General features: G+C 32.6%; 2 protein-coding genes across 3 annotated transcripts; both read left to right on the top strand.

Annotated features, from left to right (window-relative positions):
• The first annotated feature begins 183 nt into the window (after positions 1-183).
• Positions 184-1265, top strand: LOC136205989 (chlorophyll a-b binding protein CP29.1, chloroplastic). The gene is made up of 2 exons (XM_065996871.1): positions 184-758; positions 830-1265. The coding sequence occupies exons 1-2, from the start codon at positions 270-272 to the stop codon at positions 1187-1189; spliced, it is 849 nt and encodes a 282-aa protein (XP_065852943.1). The 5' UTR covers positions 184-269; the 3' UTR covers positions 1190-1265.
• A 6209-nt stretch (positions 1266-7474) lies between these two features.
• On the top strand, positions 7475-11708 carry LOC136206861 (uncharacterized). Of its 2 annotated transcripts, none has more exons than XM_065998055.1 (6): positions 7475-7634; positions 8878-9083; positions 9167-9239; positions 10233-10395; positions 10567-10627; positions 10989-11708. In XM_065998055.1, the coding sequence occupies exons 2-6, from the start codon at positions 8918-8920 to the stop codon at positions 11681-11683; spliced, it is 1158 nt and encodes a 385-aa protein (XP_065854127.1). In that variant the 5' UTR covers positions 7475-7634; positions 8878-8917; the 3' UTR covers positions 11684-11708. The 2 variants fall into 2 exon arrangements, with proteins under 2 accessions (XP_065854127.1, XP_065854128.1); XM_065998056.1 differs by having other exon boundaries at positions 7478-7634; positions 8911-9083.
• The last annotated feature ends 3040 nt before the right edge of the window (positions 11709-14748 follow it).

A 14748-nucleotide genomic window follows, 5' to 3' on the forward strand; every position in this document is an offset into this window, starting at 1 on the left:
TTAAAAATTAAAATAAAAAATAAAAGAAAAAGCTATAGGTAGCAGACCCCACATCCAGATAAGGGGAAGATAAGGCCGATACTTTTCAAGCCGTCAGATGGATACGCAACCTCATCCAACGGTTATGTTTCTTCCACCATGGATAAACCCTCTCAATATTATTTAAAACTTCAACCAGTATAACACTACCACAGATCATATCACCACCATAGCCATAACCTCCACCCTCTCTCTTTTGTCACACTCTACGCGCATTTTAGACTCCGGCTATGGCTGCTGCCGCCGCTACTTCATCCTTCATGGGCACACGCCTCCCAGATATTTACTCTAACTCGGGCCGGGTCCAAGCTCGGTTTGGATTTGGATCCAAGAAATCCGCACCCAAGAAATCCTTCAAGCCAACCTCTGACCGCCCCCTGTGGTACCCTGGAGCCAAGTCACCAGAATGGCTAGACGGAAGCTTAGTTGGTGATTACGGTTTTGACCCCTTCGGATTGGGGAAACCCGCCGAGTATTTGCAGTACGATTTGGACTCGTTGGACCAGAACTTGGCCAAGAATTTGGCCGGTGAAGTGATCGGAACTCGTACAGAAGTCGCTGATGTGAAGTCAACACCATTCCAGCCTTACGCCGAGGTATTCGGTCTGCAAAGGTTTCGCGAATGCGAGCTCATCCACGGAAGGTGGGCTATGTTGGCGACTCTCGGCGCTCTCACCGTGGAGTGGCTCACCGGAATTACCTGGCAAGATGCAGGAAAGGTAAGAAAAGAAAAAAAGAAAATTAGAGAAAACGTATGATTTGGGTTGTAGAGCTGATTTGGTTTTTTCAGGTGGAATTGGTAGAGGGATCAACATACCTAGGGCAGCCATTGCCGTTCTCGATAACGACATTGATATGGATAGAGGTATTGGTGATTGGATACATAGAATTCCAGAGAAACGCAGAGTTAGATCCAGAGAAGAGGCTGTATCCAGGAGGAAAGTTTTTTGATCCATTAGGTTTAGCAGCAGATCCAGAGAAGAAGGAAACACTTCAATTGGCAGAGATAAAACATGCTCGTCTAGCGATGATTGCATTCCTTGGATTCGCAGTTCAGGCAGCTGCTACTGGAAAAGGTCCTCTTAATAACTGGGCTACTCACTTGAGTGATCCTCTCCACACTACCATTATTGATACCTTCACATCTTAATTCTAAGAGTGAGGATGAGTTGTATTAATCAATGTCATGTGCCTTTCTTGTAAAGATTAAATGAAATTTCGGATCATCTCTGCTGCCTTTTTAAATATCTTAAAACCTGAAACTCTTTGTCTTATTAGAAATTAAAATTTCCCTTAATCCATCCGTTGTTTCTCTTCCATTATGAAAAAGAAAAACTCTTGGTTTCTCCTCAATTTTCCAAAATCAGTTAAATAAAATGAATCAATTTAAATTCAACCGTCCCCTAATTCCCTGAAACTGTAGTATATAGTTGAACAGAAGCAAAGAGACTGAGACTGCAGATTGAAGAGAAGATATTTCAGATGATGAGGAGAGGAAGAGTATTCAGCAATGTCCACTGTAAAGAATCTCTATCATTTCCATACTTCTTTCTGTTAGTCTGGGCTCCTGCTTAAATATATTTGTTGTCATAATATGTGACTAACCAAAGGTTGATGATTCCGTTGTAGGTGGGGCGGAGCCAGGGGGTAGGGGAGGATCTTCCGATCCTCCGGAACACCCTTGATAAATAGTGGTTCAGTCCCGAGCAATCCCCAAAATAGTTAAAATTAGTACTTATAATGTAGAATGCGATTAAATGACATAAAACTAAGTTTGCATAGTTGGTTGTAGTGATAATTAAAGGAATCTCTACATCCAATTGGTATATGTTCAAATTTTATTAACCTCATTGTCCTTTATTATTTTTAATTGTATTTTTTTAGTTACAAAATTCATTATCGAGAAAACAATTTGATGAATAATTTCTCCAATTGACCAAATTTAAGATGTTTCCAATTATATGATCAAATTTACCCTTATATTATCAAAAATTTGAAAGTTTTGATTTGACTACTATGAATCAAAGCATAAGTCGTTATTAAGAAAAAAAAAAATCTTCATGCAATGGAGCCCTTCCGGACTTTGAGCTCTGACTCCGCCACGTGAGACGTTCTAAATGTTCGGCCATGACACCTCTGATGATAAATCAGTAATATAACGGGGGATCAATAGGGTATTGAAAACAGGAAAGAGGAAAATGATGTTAATACTTATGTTTACTTGTTTGCCTTAATTGTTATGTTTGTCATTATTCCTATTACTTGGACCGTTGTCGTTACTGTTATGTTGTTATTACTCCTCATTCTAAAAGGAATAACAGTTTCCTTGAGATTCTGCATAACCGTATAGTAGGTATAATGATGTGGCAATATATATCCTTATCTTCTCTCCACCAACCTTCGGCGAATCCCTTAGCCAATCTTTTACCCGGATCTCAACATACATGGCTTTTAACGATTTTAACGATTCTCTTAAGACTCCGGAACTCTTATTATAAGACCTTGGAGGTTCTCTTAAGAATAGGGGCGCACAAAAAAATCCGAAAAACCAAATCGAAAATAAGGTTAACCGAAACCAATGGACTAGTGTATGGTTTTTAAGTGAACTGTTTAGTCCTTCCGTCTGTTTGTTAGATTTTTTACCGTTTATGACTTCTGAAATGACTAAATTACCCTTTACTATTTAACTTCAAATTTCAGAAGAGGAAATCCAATTTAGAAGAAGAAGCTATTTGTATGGAGAACAAGAAAAAGAACAGACCCAATGCTTATGAATTTGAACGATTATGAAGAAAATCAAGTAGAAGAATACTCAAAGTTGATTTCAGATGCATTAGAATTTAAAGGAAAAGAAAATTAAGGAAAAGAAGAACGCAAATCCAAATTGACTAACAGAATCTTCAGGAGAGTATAACGGCATGGACTAAACAGTTAACTGAGAAAAACATTAGGGACTAAACAGTTCATCGAGAAAAACGTTATAGACTTTACCGTATGTTTTTAAAAATACAGTGACTAAACAATATGTAACAATATGTTTTATCAAAATATAGGGACTAATAAATTAATTACCCTAAAATTTAAAATCCCTAATTCGTACTCCCTCCTCCTTTCTTGACTTCTCCAGTCACCTCGACTCGGCTCTCCAGTCACCTCCACCCCTCCCCCTGCCTCAATCATCTCCGGCACCGGCGTTCTGCAGCTCTGATTGTACGGAACTCCAAAACCTTCATCGATTGTTTTGTATACCCAAATTCTTGACGCAATGTCGGTGTAAATAATTTGAAACTCTCAATTGCATTCATTAAATCGTAAATGATCTCTAAGATATGCTTTCCTGTCATTCTATTTAGCTGTGCTTGCTCGACACCGTAGACGATTGAAAAAGCAGAGGAGTAAAAGGAGAAACACAAAACTGCTTCCCATGTAAGAACTCTTTCAATTCTTGATATTATATTGTTTTAACTTTTACACATGATGCGGACATTCGCATGACTATTCCTTATTATTTGTTTAACTAGTTTTTGACCCGTGCGATGCACGGATTTAAATTTAAATATATAAATTTTATTTAAAATTTTAAAATTTAACAAAAGTGTTTTTCTAAATTAAATTTTTTATTTTATTTTTTCAATTGCATAAATATTATAATATATTAAATTAACTTGATTTTAGGTTTAAAGTCAAATTTTGTCACCATCTTATACTTTAAAAAATCAATTAAGCCTTCTGGAGTAAAAAAAAAAAGCTTTTTAACCTTCTAAAATTATTATTAGATTCCTATCTTTTTAAAATCGTCAATTAGATCCTTAACATATTGCTTATATACTAATTTTGATACTATTATCATATTAGTTGCTATTTAATACATAAATTTTAATTTTACTTAGCAAGTAAAATAATATATATATATATATATATATATATATATATATATATAATTTATAACTCAGAGAAAAAAAAATTAAGTTCAATTAAATATGTTTATAAAACGTAAAAAATTTATGCAATTGTTTTTACAATATGTTATTGTTTTAATGTTTCTTTTCAAATTTACTATCAAAAAAATGTTGATTTTCGAATTAATTTTTTTAAATCTTTAATTAGTTTAAAGAACTATAGCTACATAAAATATTTTAGAACTCAGTCTAATTTCAAGAAACTAACAAACTTAATAAAGTTGAAATTAAACTAATCATTGTTATATCTTATACATAACCAACATTAAAAAGTAAAAGACTTGAGCGATTGTTTTATGGAAATTTAGCAATTGAAACTTGAAATCCAATTCACTATATTTAAAAATCTAACTTTAACAAAATAAAAAACGGAATAAAATTGAAATAAAACTAAATTATTCTTATCTTCATCTAAAAATAATTATAGATAACCAACATTAAAAAGTAAATAAATTATAAGGATAAAGTGTTAAATAGGTTTATAGTTTTTGAGAAAGTATCAATAGGTTCTATATATAAAATAGATATAGATTTAACATTTAAAAAATAGTATCAATTTAGACATCGATAACAGATTGGATGCATACAATTGACAGAAGAGTAATATCAATTTAGACTCCATTTACAAAAACATTGTACCTATATTAATACTTTATCCCTAAATTATACTAATGAGTTATCTATATAACCATCCATATTGAATTTACTTTATTAAAAATAATCTTGTAATTTTTTTATTTTAGAAAATAAGATTAATTATTGTAGTGGAGATTTTGTAGGTGATAATAACACATCATCTATGTGCAATTCTCAAAATAAATAATGTTTCATCTATACAATGTTCAAAATAATCATTAACCAAACCCAAGATGATCCAACATCAACCACATATTCAACTTGATTAATCTTCACAGCTCCCACTTTAAACATCATCACATGAGCAACCAACATAAAATCACAATTGCTTACTACTTAAATTCTTGATTAATTTTAATAATATTATGAAATACCCAAATGAATAAATGTCTTAGTTACAACATATTCTCAGTACTAAATGGAATCAACTTTCTCCCAAACATTGCAAAGAAAGCCATCCACTTTCTTCTCATGCCTACGAAAAATGCAGAACCTTGCTTCCTAGCTAATTTTGAATTATGTTGAAGGTTCGACCTTATGGCCACTCGTACTATAAGTCCACTACTTAGAGAATAATTAAGGAAATCCCTCAATAGGAGGTTCATACACCATAACTTTTGATTCTTCACAATAGACTTACCTTTCATGCAAAAGAATCATTATTTCATCAGGGTCTTCAAGCAATAAAAACCAAGTCAAATCATGAGAGAAGAGCACTCATTTTTTATTTCTCATTCACCATCTTTGTTCGGCTGCTTGGATTTCAAATATCAAATATACAAAAACTAAAAATGCAGTAAAGACATTAGATAGAATAAATAGAATGAAAGATTAATCAAACAAAAAAATAGATACCAGATAGCAAGAGCATTAATGGAGACTTTGCCATTTTTTAGATTTCTTGTGAAAAGGTTTAGAATTGTGTTGTACCACAGCTCAATGATATCAATGAGAAAAACAAACTAATTAAACCAGAAAGATCAGTTATAACTATAAATTTAATTATCAATAATCATAAATTAAGAAAATATTTATCAAAGTATAATGAGTGGTGATAAAGAAAGCTTGAGAATCTGTGTAAGAAAATAAATTCCTGAAGACATCTCCAGTGATGCACCCAGGTCTTAAAAACAAATAATAGAGAAGAAAACATTAATGGTTATATAAAAACTAAAATGATGGTGAATATTACCATAGTATCAGAAGATGAAGTTTCTAAGCATAAAGGAAGGTTGGTGCCGACGATCTCAACCTATCAAAATTACAGATGAAACTATATTAAACAAAAGGCGAACATGATGTTTTGAAATAACCCAAAAGCTCACCCGATCAAAATTGCTTCCAATCCATAAAATGCAGGAGAAAAGATAGGTTGAAAGAAGAAAAAGGAAGAGAAATTATAAAATGCAAGAGCCAAAACACTATTTAATATGAAAATTTGAATTACATAAAAAACTCTAAATGAGCAATTGAGGAGGTCACAAATAGAAACAATTGAGGAAGACGAGTGAAGCAGGGAATGCAAAGCTGTCGAGAGATACGGGTAGGAGGAATAAGTAGTTGAAATCAGGAAGGAGATTGAGATGGGTTAGAAATCGTTTAGAGCAAGTCGTTTCAAAGGAGGAGATAATAAAGAATAAAACCGGATAATTATTATCATTAATTTCAAATTTTATAGATGAAGAATATATTAAAAAGTAAATATAATTAAAATTATTATTTTTAATCTGTTATTTTAAAAAGAGAGAAAGTAGAAGAAGGAGTCTCTAGATTTATCCATATATAATCATCATATTTATATATTTTATATTAGTGGCATATTTGGATGTTCATCAATATCTTTAATTAATACTTTTTAGAATTTTTTTGAATGCTTATACGAAGATATTAAACCTAATATCTTTAATTAATACTTTTTAGATTTTATTTTTAGTATTTGAATTTTTATAACAGCAAGAAGTAGATTTTCGGACAATTTTTTTTAAAAGAAAATAAAAAAAATAGAAGAAAAAGATAAATAAAAAATATTATTTTTAATCAGTAAAAATTGAGGAAGCGACACCTCAGCTCCATCGTTACTGTTTTAATATATATAGATAGATTACCAATAAATATTTGAATTGCAGTACATTTTTGTTGATTAATTGCTTTCTGCTATAAATCTGTTATGAGTTTTTTGTTCTGTTTTGAGTGTAGTAATGATAATTTGGATTTTGAATGCACGTAAGATGTTTGTTTATTTGGTTCAAAGAAACCACCTTCTTTCAATCTAAAGCATGACCCGCAGCAGTTTTTGTGCTTCAAAAATTAATATAGTAGTAAGCTGTTAGGATAGAGTTATTGACAAACTGAGAAATTTTCATTCATAGTTCTGAGGGTTATTGCAATGCTCTTAGTTTTTTTTTTTTTTTGAAATATGCAATGCTCTTAGTTAAATCTTCACTTCTCCAGAGGTAACCATTTTTCTTGTCTTGATCTATTTTCCAAGTAAATTAGTTGAAATAGTGCGATACAGTCAGGATAAAAGTTGATTGATAGAATAATGCTTACGAAGGTCTAACTTTATATTGGCGGAACGAGAGGGGGGCTAACCGGGGCTCCAGCCCCGGGTAGCATCCGAAAATCTAAGAAAAATTATTAGTTTCCATGGAAATTTTGCAGAAGCTTCAAACCCTAGCCCCTCTTCTCTTGAAGATTCCGCTTGAAGAAGATATTATATGTTTTAATTTCTGTTTTTTTTTAAATTCCTTAATTCAAAACGACGTCGCTTCACTCGTTTCACTTAATGAGTGAAACGACGTCGTATAGTATAAAGGAATTGGAAGAAAAAGGACAGATTATATTGCTAACCTAATTTCAATGGAAATCATTTTGCTGATCGTTTTCTACGCTTCTTCCCTGCTTTAGGAAAATAGTTTCTCTCCGGTCAGCCTCCACCGCTGCTGCCGCTCCTCCTACCACATATGTTTTTGGTCGGAAATCGGAATAATCTCCAGCCAGGTTAGTAATTTCAATTCAAGTTTATAACCTAGCTTTGGAAATTGGAATTTCAATTGAAGACTGCTTTTTCCCCTAATTTCAAATGAAGACTGCTAAAACTAAACTAGAATTGGAATTTTAATTTTTATTGAATGCTCTAATTCCCCTAATTGGCTAATCGGAAACTGGAAGTGGATCGGTTTCATCTTGCTTGACCGTTGTCCATGAAGTCGCTGGTCTCTTAGAACCGGAGATATTGGCCCTTTTCATTTTGGTTGATTCTATCAATATTTGGTTGAGTCTGGTTCGGTTTGGCCTTCTTTTAGTGATTAATATTTAATCCTTCAACATTATGATTATGTGGTTTTAGGACCATCCAGGCATGATCATGAGTGGAGCTTCTTCATTGAATTGATTGTTGCAAATTCTCTGCAACCCAATTAAGTGTAAAACATGATAGTTCACTTTATTGTAACTGGATAGTTGACTTTATTAACTCTTGATTAATCTTTAAAGTTCCATAAGTTTGAGAAATTAAGATTGTGCAGTAAGCTTGAATTTTCTGTGGTACTGGTTTTATCGTGGCCTCTTTGGTTTAATATGAATAAAGTGTTTCAATGTTTCATAGATTTGGGGATGTTAGTTCCACTCTACTAGTTAATAATGCTCGGAATTTGTTAAATGAATTTCAAATATGTAATTTTGCATATGGTTCACTGTTTCTGCAGTTTTTTTTCTTATGCTGATATGCATTATGAGCTAGGCAGCTTCAATTTTGTTTTGGCATATGAAGTTCTTTGCTTGAGTGGTTTTAGATTTTTGGATATATTTTTATTGACGTTTTAAAAAATTTGTTATTAAATATTGAGCCCCGGGTCAATTGGAATCCTGGTTCCACCACTGTTTATATTGCTTTAAACAGTTGGAAAGTAAAGCCCTAATATAATACCTTTTAGGTTCCCAACTCCTTCCGTCAAACTGCCATTTTCACTTTAATTTCTCCCTGTTTCAAAATGCTAATTTCATTATCACTGATATATTATTTCCATCTCAAATAAGTTGAAATGTAAAGTAATTCTTGTTCTAGGATTTTCCATCCAAGCACTATATATATATATACAATTGATTTCTTAAAGCTTGATCATATTTGCAAGATTTTCCTAGTATTTTTTTTTTTTAATATATATCGGGTTGTATGAATAAATGCTGCGATAGGACTTATTTGCCTGCAATTTACGATGTCATTTTACATTGCTTGATGCAGATTACTGCAATATTTTGCTTGAGTTAATTCTAGGTGTAGAATGGGCTCCAGTAATTCCTTATGGAGTTTGACAAAGAGATGCTTCACTGTTGGGATCATTGCGGTCACTATTTCAGACCGATATGCCAGTGTTGTTGTAGTGCGCGAAACCTCTATGTCTCCCACACTTAATCCCCGGACCAGCACCACTTCAAAATCATTTGTTGGTAATGTATTTCTTAAACCCTCAGTCGAATTGGTTTCTGTCATCAGTGAATTTTCATTAATTTGATAATTTGTTTGACTGCAGATGACCGTGTGTTGGTGGAGAAGTTTTGCACTAGCAATTACAAGTTTTCGCATGGTGATGTAATAGTTTTTTGGTAGGATTTTCCTTGCTATTTCCTAAAATTATTGAAAATCTAGCAAGCATCTGTCTGTGTCTTTGGATGATAGAACTTTCTCATTTCTTGTTCACTTCACAATCTTGAAGCTATGGAGAACATTTTTGGTTATTAACTTATCATTGATAGTAATTTGCTTGACGCTAATTGAACTTTTCGACTGCTAGCCGATCACCCATGATGAGTCGTTCTTAGAAAACTGATCGTCACTCGGTCTGGACAAAAGAGCAATATTGCCAATTTTGCTACTTTCTCTAACTTAATGCTGAAAAACTAGTCAAGAAGACATATTGATCTGCAGTTTAGATGAACATTTAAGAGGAATTTAGATTTTGTTGAGAAGAAAGTGCAGGTGTTGTCAATTAACATTTCAAGCTATTCCTTCTTTCATGGTGGTTTAAAAAGACGTTTCTCAATATCCCATTTTACATTGGAGATGGTTGTTTTGCCCTTGCTGATTCTTGCTATTAGTGGGTAATTAAAAGGCCTACTGCCTTTAGAAAAGCAGATAAGGAATAAGGTTACCTAATATTAACTCTTTGACATTTTAACTTAATGATAAGTTAGAGATTGTTTCTCTCTTAACTGTGGATCTTATTGTTTTGTGCCTAGGAGCTGATTTCAGGTAAGCTCTGAGTTGTTTAGTGGCTGTTGATGTCTTGTCAAGTGTAAAATTGGTATTTGAAATTCCATCATTGTGCTATAATGGGGTTGCAGTGGTCTCTATATATGATTGATTTTGGTATAGTAGAGGAGGTAATTTCTTTTAGATATTCATGATAGTAACTTTGTTTTGAGTATTCATGCTTTTTATGTACAGTTTCATGATAGTAAGTTCAACTTGGATGCATGATAGCTATAGAAGTTCCCAACGGCCTTATGGGGATGATAGGTGCTTGAATGGCTGCATTATTTTTATGCCCTTAGCATTTTCTGAATTTTAATCCCCATTTTCATTGGTCTTTTTTGTAGCTCCCCACTAAATCACAAGGAGAGATTCATAAAGAGAATTATTGGATTACCAGGTGATTGGATTGGAACTCAATCAGGCGACATGGAGAAGGTTCCGGAAGGACGTTGTTGGGTTGAGGGAGACAACTTGCTTTCTAGCATGGATTCAAGATATTTTGGACCGGTGTGTACAAATTTGTTATCATGTCTTAAGGTTTTGGTTGAAATGAATGATATTACTATTAGTGAATTTTAGAGTTTGCAAAATTTACTTTTTTTTTTTTTTTAATTTTCTGAAGAAAAAAAGAAGTTGGTTTGAATTGTCCTAATATAGAGTAGCTATTCTACTGAACAGGTACCATTGGGGCTAATTAAGGGAAGGGTTACACACATTGTATGGCCACCTTCAAGGATAGGTAAGGTTGAGACAAGAAACTTTGAGAGTAGGGTTTCTTCCTTTTAATTGATCTTATCAAACCATGGTTTCTGCATTTTTGTATTGGTTACTTTTCACATTTGATTTTAGCTGCTCCATAGTCTAGTTTGACTACAAACCAAAATAAATTATCATTGATGTTGTACATTAAATAATTTTGGACACCAAAAGGGACTTTGTCGTTCTTACAGGATAACTTGTTGACATTAATTGTTTTCAACAATATTGTTCACGTTGGAATGAAAGAGCTTATTCTGGGTTAAATATCATTTTCCTTTTGAAGCAATTAAACTAATTTGTTTTAAATTAACCTGTGTTCAAATTTGGGACGGATTTCAAAGGATTCTGGGCACACATATGCACTAACTACCCGAAGGAGCATCAGGAACTTGCAGCAACAATCTGCTGGTCTTTATGGTTAGCGCGGAATTTTTGGCTGTGGCAACAACGAGCCGACCCTGCTACCATAATCTTCAGCACGGCTACGGCTTTTCTCTCCAAATGGAAACAAGCGCAGCTCAAAGCATGTATCGTATCAAGCCCCAATCCACCAGCTGCCGCCAACTGGAATCCTCCACCTGCAGGAATGGTTAAAATCAATTTTGATGCCGCAGTATTCCAAGGATCCCTAGGGTACGGGTTTATTGAGAGGGATGATTTTGGCAATTTCAGAGCGTGTGGAAATGGAGGTGTATCTGGTCCGCCGGACCCTCTACTAGCCGAGGCACTTGCATTCAGAGAAATGCTCCAGTGGGCGAAAGAACAGAACAGGGCAAATGTTCATTTCGAGACCGACTCACAACTCCTTGCCCAGTTATTCCATAAACTTTTGCCTGTTAACTCACCTCTGGGTGTAATCATAGGTGATTGTAAAGTTTTGTTTCAAAGTTTAGACAATAGTTGTCTTAGTTTTGTTCTTCGATCAACGAACCAAGCAGCACATGTTTTAGCTAGAGCTGCTGGTTCTTTGTCTGGTTGCCGGGAGTGGTTTTTAACCCCTCCTCCTATTCTTTGTCATTCTATTCTTAATAATTAAATTCTTTATTCTTTCAAAAAAAAAAAAAATTGGGATACATTTACATCAAATTTTAGGTTAATTACGCCCGTCGTCCTCCAATTATCAGGAATGGCACACTAATGCCATAAAATTTAATTTAACATCAAAATAATTCAACTTTGCATTTGATTTCTCTTGTAGTCTTTTTATCTAAATTCTATCAATAATGGTCACCGAAAAGGACATGTAAATAACACATAAGATGGATTTTTGCACGCGGATTAAATAATAATAATAAAATACTACTTAGTTTTACCTTATTAAGTTATATTAATGTGAGGTATCGAAAGAGAGATGAATGAAATTGATTTGTTTAGCGCGGTGACATGTATTTTTTCTTTTAATTCATGATAGAAATTTAGCTTATATGTAGTGAAACGTATTTTTTTTTTTAATTCATGATATTTTTTTTTTTTTTGCTTATATCTGGTTTATGTGACTTTTCCACTGGATGTTATTATCTGAATTTGGGTAACAAGACTATTGGGAGAAATAAAATATATGTGACTTTCCCGTTATTATCTGAATTTGGATAAAAGAATTATAGGAGAAATAAAAATATAAAGTTAGTCGTTTTGATGTTAAGAAATTAATTTTTTATGATTATTGATATTTGGAGGACCGAGTGTAATTAATCCAAAATTTTGCCTGCAAATTAAGTAATCTTATTCTCTATATATTTGTGTATTATGCTTAAATTGGACTTTATTGACTATGAAATTAATATTGTGAACAATGGCTGCAAACATAATTCTTTTTTCCATCAAATAATAATAGTTCTAGTAAATTATAAAATTGGTTCAATTTAGAGTTCTATTTACGTATTTAGATCTATTATATTATCACTTATTAAACTAGACACTTTCAAATTAGAATTTTCCAAAATATCCTTAGTATATATATATCAATATTCAATCAAATCTTGTACTTCACTCCGTGCGAAGACGTATTGTGAGTTCTGTGGGTAAATTTTCTGTGTGATTTCAATGACAAAGGTCAAAAAGAATTCCGTACAAAGACTTATTGTGATTTCTGTGGGCAAATTTTCTGTGCGGTTTCAATAACAAAGGTCAAAAAGAAGGTAAATGATAATGTATTTTCTCAAAGAAACACATTGTCAAAACAACATTAAAGGAACAAACTTAAAAGAAATTTGTCTCATAGTCCTTCATAGTTATTGTAACTGCGAAGTCCATTTATTTCGCAGTTCTATGCAGTTAAGTGAACTGGGAATCACATTCTCATATGCAATATACCAAACTGTGTATTGCAGTTTACGATTCTCCGAAAACAATTACTTCACAGTTTACGATTATGCGAAGCAAAATCATAAACTGCAAACTCGTCAGGTTGGATAAAATTTTCAAATATCATTCGATAAAATCTAACACTAACCTATGCAAAGAATTTGTGTATATAAAATCAACAAATATTTACATGAAGAGATTGGATATTGGATTGATCTATGACATTGAGGTTTGATTGCAAAAGATGAGAAGTTGAATGAAAGAATTGGTTAAGTCATATAATATATATATATATATATATAAGAGATCAGGTATGACACATTGCTTATGGTGCGACAAGCCTTATTGTGTGACAATGACCAATTTTGTAATTAACTAAAAGGAGGTGACAAATTTGTAAATAAAAGGAAAATGAAAATTGTTTTATTTTTTTTCTTTAAAATGCATTTTCTCAACTTTTCCAACCTCGTTTTTCAAAAAAATTTATACTGTTGGACTCGTCTTAATTAAATGATCATTTTAAGATCCATGAAGCTCAAGTAAAAAAAATTCCGGTGAACGGAATCCGGGTGGGCGTTTTCCGGCAAGAAAAAGTGTCTAGAAAATTCTCAAAAAATTTCAGAAAATGTAAAACATTATTCTAAGAAACTTTAATTCTTGGGTCGAAACGAGATTTCTGACGGTTTAGTCCCAATAAAACTTTTTCCTTAATTTTATCCATTTTACATGCTTCAACAATTTGTTAGGTAAAAACTGTAAGGAATCTCGCTTTGAGCCAAGAATTAAAGTTTCTTAAAATAATGTTTTACATGTTTTGAAATTTTTTGATAATTTTCTGGACACGTTTTTTGTCCTACTTACGTTGTTCCAAATCAATGTACCATTTGTTCCAACATAATACTTATATTGTTCCAACAGAAAATTGTTTTATTTTTTTTCTTTAAAATACATTTTTCTGACATTTCTAACCTCGTTTTTCGAAAAATTTTATACTATTAGACTCGTCTAAATTAGACAGTCATTTTAAGATCCCTGAAGTTCAAGTAAAAAAAATTCCGGTGAACGGAATCCGAGTAGGCGTTTTCTGGTAAGAAAAAAGTGCCCAGAAAATTCTAAAAAAATTCCAAAAAATGTAAAAAATTATTCTAAGAAACTTTAATTCTTGGGTCGAAGCGGGATTTCTTACGGTTTAGTCCCAATAAAACTTATTCCTTAATTTTTACCCATTTTACATGCTTCAACAATTTATTGGGTCAAAACTGTAAGGAATTTTGCTTTGAGCTAAGAATTAAAGTTTCTTAAAATGATGTTTTACATGTTTTTAAATTTTTTGAGAATTTTCTGGGTACAGTTTTTGTCCTACTTACATTGTTCTAAATCAGTGTACCATTTGTTCCAAATCAGTGTACCATTTGTTCCAACATAATACTTGTATTGTTCCAACAGAAAAATGTTTTATTTCTTTTCTTTAAAATACATTTCCCGACATTTCTAACCTTGTTTTCGAAAATTTTTATACTATTAGACTCGTCTAAATTAGACGGTCATTTTAAGATCCATGAAGCTCAAGTAAAAAAAATTCCGGTGAACGGAATCCGGGTGGGTGTTTTCTGGCGAGAAATAAAGTGCCCAGAAAATTCTCAAAAAATTCTCAAAAAATGTCAAAAAATGTAAAACATTATTCTAAGAAACTTTATTTCTTGAGTCGAAGCGGGATTTCTTACGGTATAGTCCCAACAAATTGTTGAAGCATGTAAAATGGATAAAATTAAAGAAAACGTTTTATTGGGACTAAAC

The sequence above is a fragment of the Euphorbia lathyris genome, chromosome 9 (genome assembly GCF_963576675.1).
Source record: "Euphorbia lathyris chromosome 9, ddEupLath1.1, whole genome shotgun sequence".
In the NCBI taxonomy this organism is placed as follows: Eukaryota; Viridiplantae; Streptophyta; class Magnoliopsida; order Malpighiales; family Euphorbiaceae; genus Euphorbia; species Euphorbia lathyris.